Source organism: Coregonus lavaretus (genome assembly GCF_964263955.1).
Source record: "Coregonus lavaretus genome assembly, chromosome: 8".
Lineage (NCBI taxonomy): Eukaryota > Metazoa > Chordata > Actinopteri > Salmoniformes > Salmonidae > Coregonus > Coregonus lavaretus.
This window is the reverse complement of record NC_139995.1, coordinates 51,089,944-51,100,272: the sequence shown is the minus strand read 5'-3', so window position 1 is coordinate 51,100,272 and position 10,329 is coordinate 51,089,944. Positions and strand designations below refer to the sequence as shown.

The window sequence follows — 10,329 nt, the reverse complement described above, 5'->3', positions numbered from 1 at the left end:
TCTATTCGCACCAAAATCTGTCTGATGTGCCTTTTGAAAGCCTAACACTGTAAGATCATATTTTATAACTTGTTAGCCAACTTTATAATCATGTTGGTAAGAGAATAAGCTTTCAAATCAAATGATGCCCACCTGACCCAGTTTACAATTTATAATGGAACGTTTTTGGATTGCGTAAAGAACAGTAAGTGTGTGATGGAGGGAACACAGGGCTGTGTTCCTAACAAAGCTAGGTGAGTTAAAAAACATCAGTTGAAGGCTCTTTCCTTGAGTCATAAAAGTGCATTGAAATGACTTAGGAACTGTGCACAGTTTGGAGAGGTGTGTGGCCACTTGGAGACACCAGTTAGACCTCTCACTCAAACCCTTGTAATCGTTTTTTCTTATCTTGCACCTACTCCAAAATGTCAATGAATATTCTTATTATGTTACTGAATGTATCCGGAGCATTTTAAGATTTAGGTTTTGCCAAATGCTGTGAAATGTACAGTAAATGTAAAATGTACATAAAATCAACAGTGTAATGTTTGGATTCAGTCTTGTGTCAGGTAAACTGTGTCTTAACCTTTGGTCTGATAATTTCCCCATAATCTCCAAAGTGTTTTTTTTTCAATTGCTACCATGGTCATGCATTTTTATTGAAATTCTATTAGAAACATTTGAATTCTGCCCAATTTCCACAAGTATAAGGGGTTAACCATATGAAAACATCACCACAACTTTGTTGGTATGAGGGGCTGAAATTAGACTAGGGACAACTACAACTATGTAAAAATATATTTAATTTCAAAGCAAAATACAAAATGGTGTTGAAAAGGCTACCAAATAGTCTCATTTATGACTATGTTCCTCTATAATCACATCCAAAATCACATTTCACCAAACCAGCATTATGAGAGGAGCATTCTTTTCTCACACAAACACATTCCTGAAACTCATCTTTTTGACAGTCTTTTTCCGAAGTTCGAAGGCATTCTGGCCTATGTGTCGGTCTATGTAGGATTAGGTGTAATAGCTGGAGTTTTTTCCCTGAGGTGCGGACTTGAACTCAACAATCCTTGGAGTTTGAGAGTTGTCTATCTTCGGCTCATTCGTAGTGCACGGGTTGTATGCATTTTCAGACAACCCCGACCATCTTTCCCCTGCAAAAACAAATGTCATGTTAGGTCAATGTTTTTCATTAACATCAGAATTGATTTCTGGAAAATTCTGAAGCGGGAAACATCTGTGACCAACATATGAATACTACATGCATCTTTGTCTTTGGCTTAAATCCATGCTTATTCTCCCTAGTGGATTATACAAATAGTTTAGTGAAATCTAATGTCATTGATATCAACAAACCCTTCCTCTGTTTTTCCTTTAAAGGATATCTAAGCAGACTGAAAATGATATTAATAAATACATGATGTCCCAACAGGGATCATTTTCCATTTTCGGTGTTCTCTCTCAAGAAGATGTTTGACAGATTTGAGCATGTTTGATTGATACCCATTATGATGAAACTTCAAGTAACATGGCAAGAAAGTATTTTGTTATAGGCCTAGTATTGTTTTTTATGCCATATTATCATTGTGAAATTACTATTTTTGGAAAGGATATTGAATGCACTGAAACAGTAGACTATAATAATATGATGCAATACTAGCTGTCAAAGGCGACACACGCCCACTACAGAACCATAGGCAACTGCCTGTCTACTATGTAAAATACGTTTTATATATTTTAAATGTATACTTGACATAGCACTGTCATGCACGCGTACCCCTTTCCGCTGGTTGCTCAAGCAAAAGGTGCAGATAGTTCTGGGTTGCTTCCCCTCGCCATCTCCTTGCACGCGATACACTGCACTCAAGCACGGCTGCCCATCCTCGCGCCCGTCGCCAAGGACCAGAATGTTGGCCAAGTGCGAGATGTAGCTGGACGCCAGCCGGAGCGTTTCAATTTTGGAGAGCTTTCTGTCCACCGGCTCTGTGGGTATGAGTGTCCGGAGCGCGGTGAAGGCGGTGTTGACGCTCTGGGTCCGGTCTCGCTCCCTGGCGTTGGCTGTGTTGCGCTGTTTGACCACAACAACCCCACCGACTCCCACCACGCGGGAAAGCTGCCGATAAGTCTTCTCTGAAGAGGCACAGCATCCATAGCTCTGGTCCGAGCTGCCGTCGCTCTCGCTTCGGTTCCCCTCGTCGTCCGACATCATGTTGAAGTCAGGAGGATATGAGGAGAAGGGGTAAGTTGCCACCGGCCGAAGCATGGTAAAGGCCATGATAAACTAAATGATAATGAAACTAGTCCCTAGAGAAGCCAACAGTTTAATTTGTGGGCATGGACAGCCGTGGAGACCAGAACGTGCATAAGAATTCCCCCGCGAATAGGAAAAAATTGTTTTGACATATCCCCATAGGATGGTGTGGCCGGATGGTCAACAGTGAGTGTGTCTAAACGTGCTTGAGTGAGTTCTTATAGCCTACTGCAGCTCCTCAGCAGAAGGGGAGGGGTTGTTCAGGCAAACCAATCTGTCCAAAATAATCAATTTCCCTCCAAAATTATATTATAGACTATAAACAACTTTTGTTTATTTTAATAGGTCAGTAGCATTTGCGTAAATTAAAGCATAATTTGCATGATATGGTGGAGCTTCAATTATTTATTTAATTCCCTTTTAACACTATTTGACACTGGAGGCTGCTATGGCCAATTAATTATGTACCACAATCACAAAAATAGCTATTGTTATGAGAAAAACCACTTGTCCAACATTGCACTAATTTAAATTGGCCTAATACCATTGTTGCATATTCAAAAGATGTCATTAGTGTGATTATGCATAAGAATGTGAGGCGTGGCACTCAAACCAAATCATTTATATAAAAAATATGGTGAGGTTTCAGTCAACAAGGACCTTCATCAGAAATGAAAAGGTGTGTGCACTTACACAAAACTACTACAAAGCAAACAAGCTGAAACCACAACAAATGGTTTATTATGTAGGCCCATGTAGACATATTACAGTTTATTTATTATCATGTAATCAAACTAAAGTAGGTCTAGGATTATTGACAAGGGGGTTCTAAACTCTATCTCCTCTTAGAAATAATAATACTTTACTTAAAGCATCCAGGTATGATATAACTTTATAACATTATAATGTCTTATAACAAGGCATATGTTATGTCTCTCTATGTGTATTAGTCTAAAGCCCCTGTGACAGATTCTGTCCTCAGAGGCCAATCTAACAGTGGCGCAACGGTGAGCCCTGGTAAGTTTGTCTAATGGGTTAAGTGAGCTGGGTAAATAAACAGGCTGCAGATGCTGGAGGTGATCAAGCCCTCCACTTTCTCTGTCTGCGTCCCAAATGGCACCCTATTCCTTATATAGTGCACACTACTTTTGATGGCCCTGGTCAAAAGTAGTGCACTATAAAGGGAATAGGGTGCTGTTTGGGATGGACCCACTGAGTGCAGAAAAGCAAATGGCTTCCAGATTATCTGGTGTGTGCCATCAAAGGGCCTGTTTGGCTTGCTTTCACAAACACAACCTCTGACACATCGAGCCACCGGCAGACCCTGCTGGCTTTGGCACTAGTTCAGCTGCACCAACAATGGCGACCTGCAGAAGACCCGGTGCCCACTCATAAACTGGGACACCGCAAGCCAAGGTTATTTTTACTGCTCCTCAGCCGGCAAGCAACACGACCCCTTACTCACTTTCCCTCACCTCACAGTTTGGAACCCTAAATACTTTGCACCCCCCCCCCCCCCCCCCCCCCCCCTCCCCTCCACACCAAGGAATGCCACTAAAAACTTGTTGAGGTGATTAACTAAGGGATAGTTAGTTTGCAGTCACAGTGTGCTTCAAAGGGTTATTTGTAGGTGTACAATGAGAAGGTGGTATTTGAATGCAATATATAGACTATGGTGCAAAAAGTAATTGGTCATTTTTTAGGACAGAAAAATAAGAAATAAACAACAACATTTACAAGAAACCACGAGTTGTGACCAAGAGAACATTTTTAAGGAATGTCTGTATAGGCAGGCAGCTGAGCAGTGTGTCACAACAGGCCTGACAAATATCTCCCTTTAGGACAATACACCATCTCCTCCTGACTGTTTTGTCTCTTGGACAACTCCTGCACTGTTTTGAGTGATGTTATGGTGACCACATCGTGAGTCAGACCCAATACTGTAACAGAGCCAGCAGAGCGCTGCCATGTTGACTGCTGTGTTAGATACTCTCTGTGGTCAGGCGTGTTGACTCATGGACGCCGCGGCGAAAAGCTGAAACCCCGACCCAGAGCAGCTCTAGCCTGGTCCCAGATCTGTTTGTGCTATCTTGCCAACTCCTATGGTCATGAAGTCATCCCACACTCTTAGATAAAAAGGTGCTATCTAGAACCTAAAAGGGTTCTTTGGCTGTCATCGTAGGAGAACCCTTTGAAAACGTTTTGCTTTCAGGTAGAACCCTTTTGGTTCCAGGTAGAACCATTTTGGGTTCTATGTAGAACCCTTTCCACAGAGGGTTCTACTTGGAACCCAAATGGGTTCTACCTGGAACCAAAAAGGGTTCTCTAATGGGGATAGCTAAAGAACCCTTTTGGAACCCTTTTTTTCTAAGAGTGTAGGAGTTGGCAAGACAACACAAACAGATCTGCAACCAGGCTAGAGTAGCTACACCGAAGAACACCCTGCCAGCTGTAGCTCTCCTGGAATATTGGGGCATACAATAGATTGTAACATTGACAATACTTCCAGCATGGGGGTTTTGTACAGAAAAGTAAACGCAATGGTAGGATATGAGGTCTGAATAACATTTCAGGTGCCTGTATCACTCATTTAGAGAGACTGCTCCAATAGAAGTGGCTATTGCTGCAAACATCCCACCATTTTTGTGGAGGAGGTGCATCATGATGACGTCCATATTAGACAGAACGTTGTGGCCCCGCCCGCCTGTTGGGAAAACAAGGTTAACTAGGCTACTCCACTGGGCCACAACAAAAACATGACCTTTTTCAAACACTATTTTCTTGTTGTCTGCTTGTTTAAATCAATTACAAAACTACATTTAAGAAAAGTACAACATGTCTAAAGATTACTTTTCAACATTGCCTGCTCCCTAGTGTTCTCACAACTTAGAATAACATAATATTGTAGCTTCCCTCATGCCTCTTTTCATGACGGTGCTAGCAGCCACATGAGTGAGTGCTAGCTAGCTACCGACCGGAACATTAACCTAGCCAAGACCAACAACACAAACAAACAGACTATACAGTCAGCTAGAAACAGTGTGTGGTGTTACAAATGGACTATAGTAAACAAGTGAAATGTCTTACCTGTGATTAAATGTTTCCCACACAAATAGCTACATGTAGCGTACTTGGACACTGGGTCCCCACATTTCCCACTCTCCCACACCGAACAGCCTGAAGCCACAGGGCTGTTCTCGCACCCTCTATTTCTACGTGGGAGCATTGCCAACCAACCATAGGTCGGGATTTTTGACCTGGTTACATGTACATTGAACAACATAGCAGCTTTTCAGCATGTTTTGTTATTTCTGTATACATTTACAATTGGAAATAATGTTTTTTTCCCCCAATTTGTGGTCGTGGTCGAGGGAAATTCCTTATTATGACATGAATACCGACTGAGACTATTTAATGCTGAAACACATCAGTTGTCATTGTTGTTATATAACGTGTTAATTATAAGAACAAGACACTTTTTATTCTACTTTAATATAATTATTTCCAGTTTGTCCTTCAATTCATGCAACTTGGTAGGACTATGAAGTAGCAAGAGTATACTTTTTTTGACCCCAATCTAACCCTCCCCCCTCTTTTTCTCTCCCTGCCTCCCTCTCTCCCACCCTCCCAAAGATACTGATAGTCTTACACAGCTTTCGACATGTTGAGTTATCTGGACAGATGGGACTGTCAGTTCAAATCAGCACCAAATGGCCCTATACTTCAGTAGTCTGACTACACCACAATGTATTTACTATAGTTTCACTTTATTTGAGGATTACATGAAAAAAGAATGAATAATGTACATGTTTGAGACTGGTCCAATGAGATAGGTCCAATGTTCCCGCAATTTTTGAATTTTTTTAATCATAATGTTGGCCTACCAGAGTGACCTACCATCAAAAACAATAGAGAAAATGCATCCTATAACATTATAACATGGAAATAGCTGTTCTATCATTCAGCCTACAGTAGCAGCCAATGTTTGGTGTTCAATGTAGGCCTACATTCTATGAGACTTTTAAAAAAACATGCAGGGCTTGACATTAAGCTGTTTATTCACTTGTCCTTCAGAGGTGACTGGAAATGGAGGTGAGGAAAATGTTGTTGTATTGTGTTTGATGCAAGAAACTACTTTACAAAATATAATTAATTATTATTCCCATACAGTTATTATTATTACAGAGAATCAGACAAAAATGTATGCTACCCTCTGCCTATTGGCTACTTAGCTTATTCAACCCTATCTCAAAATACAACACTGCCCCTTTAAGACATAAAAAAAAGCTCTTTACCTGACCTGTTTTTCAAAGATGGGTAGAAATGTACATGTTTTGTGCTCTTGTAGGAAGCAATCACTCCCCCATTGCTGACCAGAAATTAGCTAGAACTGGACTAATAACTCCATAACTAGCAAAGAATATGAACATATATTATGTGCACATTTGGCTACATGCAGCTCTCACTTTGATCTCAGAACAAGCGTATTTACTCACGACTGCTGGTGCCTGTCAATGCAATAGTATCCTAATCCAATGATCTTTGCAAAATCTCTTGCATAGTTTTTACATACTAAGTCTTGCATAGTTAGTTTTATTTCGGTATTGAAAGTGGCTAATATCACGTTGATTCGATCACAATTCCCACAGTGTAGGTAAACGTTGATAGTGTTAACTAATGGGGAAAACTCTAAATTGAGTTAAGTTCAATCTCGTGCTTCTCTGAAGATGGTGTAATGCAGACCGCAATTTGGGGTGTTTCTTGATGTGGGTGTTCCCTGATATCAAGAAACGCCCATTGATACCTGCACTTGGTCAGTTCCGGTGTTATGAAACTGATGGTTTCTTGACACAGATGATTTGTTTACATACTAGATTAGGATAACTAACGTGGCAGGTTAGCATAATGAACTTGGCAGGTTAGGTGAATTAGTGTGGCAGGTTAGGAGACTGAGGTTAGGAAAAGGGTTAGGGTTAGCTACAACGCTACAGTTGTCAACAACTGTTGTCCACAACGCGAAAGAAACGGCCACGGACCAATGGCGAGCATCAATGGGTGAAACTTGACATCAAGAAACACAGATATCAGAAAACGCCCCTAATTGCAGTTAGGGGGGAAAGTGGATACCTAGTCAGATGCACAACTGAATGCATTCAACCGAAATGTGTCTGCCACATTTACCCTCTGAATCAGAGAGTTGCCTTAATTGACATTGTCGGCACCTGGGGAGCAGTTGTTGAGGGGATTAACTGCCTTGCTCAAGGGCAGAACCGCAGATTTTCCCAGCTTGCCAGCTCGGGGAGTCGAACCAGCGACTTTTCAGTTATTGGCCCAACACTTCTGTGCGTGGGCTGGTATTCCTTCTGTACACGGGAGCTGAGTGCCCGTGCACACATGCAGTTTAGGGGGAACATTTCCTAGGTCTGGTTTGAGATAGTACTTAGATATGTTTCCTATATAATAACAATGTATTTTGTTACATTGTTAGATAGCTTCAAAAACAGCAAACATTTCCTATTATAGGTGACAGTTTCTCAAGATTACACTTGCTTGGCCACGTATTGACCTGGGGACATTTTGGTGGTATTTTTGGTGGGACGGACGGATATCCAAACAGAGCAGGTGCCGAGGTTTGATACCGTGTCTGGTGAACTAACTACCATGTCATCATCATCTCCTCTGAGACCCTCATCTCTCCCAGCCAGTTATGAGGTCAACCCCTCGATCACAACAGGAAGTCTTCTCACACGCGACGATTCTTTGGAGAAGCCCGCTAACAGGCCTTAATGGTCGCCTGGCCGGGCCTGCGGTTCCTCTGACCCACATTAGACAGCTTCCTCTCGGATCGCTTGGGACCTCGGGGCCCTTGTCTCAACTCCATGGTGTTCACGGGTCGGCTAGTTTATCAGGCTGGAGAATCTACAAGAACCTACAAGGCGGGCCATAAAAGCTCCTCTTTTATGATCATACTTCCAAGGTTGAAGATTTGATCAGATTTAATACAGGTAGGCTATAAAAGGCCCTTCCGCTTCATCCCTCTGATGATACGTGCTCTTGATTTGGGCCGCTTGTATTTCTTTAAATGTTTACCTTTATTTAACTAGGCAAGTCAGTTAAGAACAAATTCTTATTTACAATGACGGCCTACACCAAACAAACCCGGACGACGCTGGGCCAATTGTGCGCCGCCCTATGGGACTCCCAATCATGGCCGGTTGTGATACAGCCTGGAATCGAACCAGGGGGTCTGTAGTGACGCCTCAAGCACTGAGATGCAGTGCCTTAGACCGCTGCGCCACTCGGGAGCCCAAGTGGCGCAGCTATCCTCAGTCGCGACTGGCTGAGAGTAGACCTGGAGCGGGGATACGGAATCCTCTGTTCATTGTTTTGATGTTTTTTTTTATGTATAGTGTGTGGGGTTCGGCTGTTTTTAATAGCTAGGTACATCCTTTTCATGGATTGTGGTTTAGAATAGCGCGTGTACGTGGGATGGGTGTTTGTGTGTGTGTACGGACCGCATTGTGTCTTAAAATAGTAGTCTGGAGTGCACTGAGACACATAGCTGTAAATTCCCATGGGGGACACAGTGGCCGGGGGCCGAGAAGGGAAGTTTCTGGGCCCCCGTCTGGGCCAGAGGGGGGAAAGGGGCCTGGTTCTCATGACACCTGACCCAGTCCACATCCTGTCATCAGCCCCACAGCGTGGTGTGGTCAGGGGGCCGAGCCGGGCCGGTGGAGAGCCTCTGACCCAATCTAGATCCGGATGGCTCTCTGGCTGGCTCTCTGGAGTCACAAGCATGGGGGAAACACACTGCTCTCACACCCCACATGGTGGTTTTCCGTATGTACTGTATACTTTTGTATTATACTAAGGACTGACTGGTTGGTTGTACAAACCTTGTGTTTGTTTGATGGATCCTGTTTCATAAAAGTGGTAGCCCCCTCTGCTGGTCAAGAGAATAGCTACAGTTAGAGTAAATCACTGATGGTTGGTTGTCTGTTATTTGTTAGTTGAATTAACTCAAAATTGTTGTGTGAAGCAAGAAGGATTCAAACAAAATATATTCTGAATTCGTTCATACTTTTGTTTTCTTGATGGTTAATGTGTCAGGTAATGTTACCTCAAGTTAACATGTGTTGAGTTGATGATGGTTGACGCCTTGAAAATGGCACACGGCACAGAGAACAACTTAGTGAAAATATTATATTTTAATAATTAATATTACTTGGTAATTGAAAAGTTCAAGGCTTTTCATGATTACATACAAAGTTGAGTACAATTCAAATTCAACAGTCGTATTGTAGGGCAAATAATTAATGGTACCAATCCTTAATAATGGTATAACAATTTCACTCTGTATTTTCATGTCTAAGTATCACATTGTAGCTTACAATTACAGCCTTTGCATAGATTCAAAAACAAAGGGGCATATTAATAATTTCCTACATAGAACACAAATATATCAACAATTATTGTGAATGAGATCAGATATAGGACTACTTTGTCTCAGAAATATATTACAGCATTTTATAAGATGTTCAATTCATAAATCAAATAAATTAACGACATAACCAATAAATTAATAATTTGATAAATAAATAAATAAGTACATAAATGAAAAAATAAATAAATACACAAATATGTCTCTTATGGAAGGGGAATTAAGAGCTAATTGGCATATAAAATAATACTGGAATGTAAATTATTGCAAGTAAATAAATAAGAATCCATAAAATAAATATTGAATAAAAAATATTCACATTTTAATTAGTTATTCAGTCCTCATCATCAGGTATCTTCTATGTTCTTGAACAACCCTCATTGCCATTATTATTGCTCTCTATCAAAAGGCAGGAAGAGGAAGACGAGTGTTGAGGAGTGCCGTCTTTGACAGCGCCTCCCAAGTGGCGCAGTGGTCTAAGGCACTGGATTGCAGTGCTAGCTGTGCCACTAGAGATCCTGGTTCAAATCCAGGCTCTCTCGTAGCCGGCCGCGACTGGGAGACCCATGGGGCGGCGCACAATTGGCCCAGCGTCGTCCAGGGAGGGGGATTCAATGGCCGGCAGGGATGTAGCTCAGTTGGTAGAGCA

The 10,329-nt window shown here is 41.9% G+C and overlaps 1 protein-coding gene across 1 annotated transcript; it reads right to left on the bottom strand.

Annotated features, from left to right (window-relative positions):
• Positions 1-1,047: 1,047 nt before the first annotated feature.
• LOC311133236 (transcription factor 15-like) lies at positions 1,048-2,263 on the bottom strand (the record flags this gene model as incomplete). The annotated part of the gene is made up of 2 exons (XM_084166722.1): positions 1,048-1,142; positions 1,766-2,263. The coding sequence occupies 2 exons, from the start codon at positions 2,261-2,263 to the stop codon at positions 1,077-1,079; spliced, it is 564 nt and encodes a 187-aa protein (XP_084022848.1). The 3' UTR covers positions 1,048-1,076.
• Positions 2,264-10,329: the final 8,066 nt, after the last annotated feature.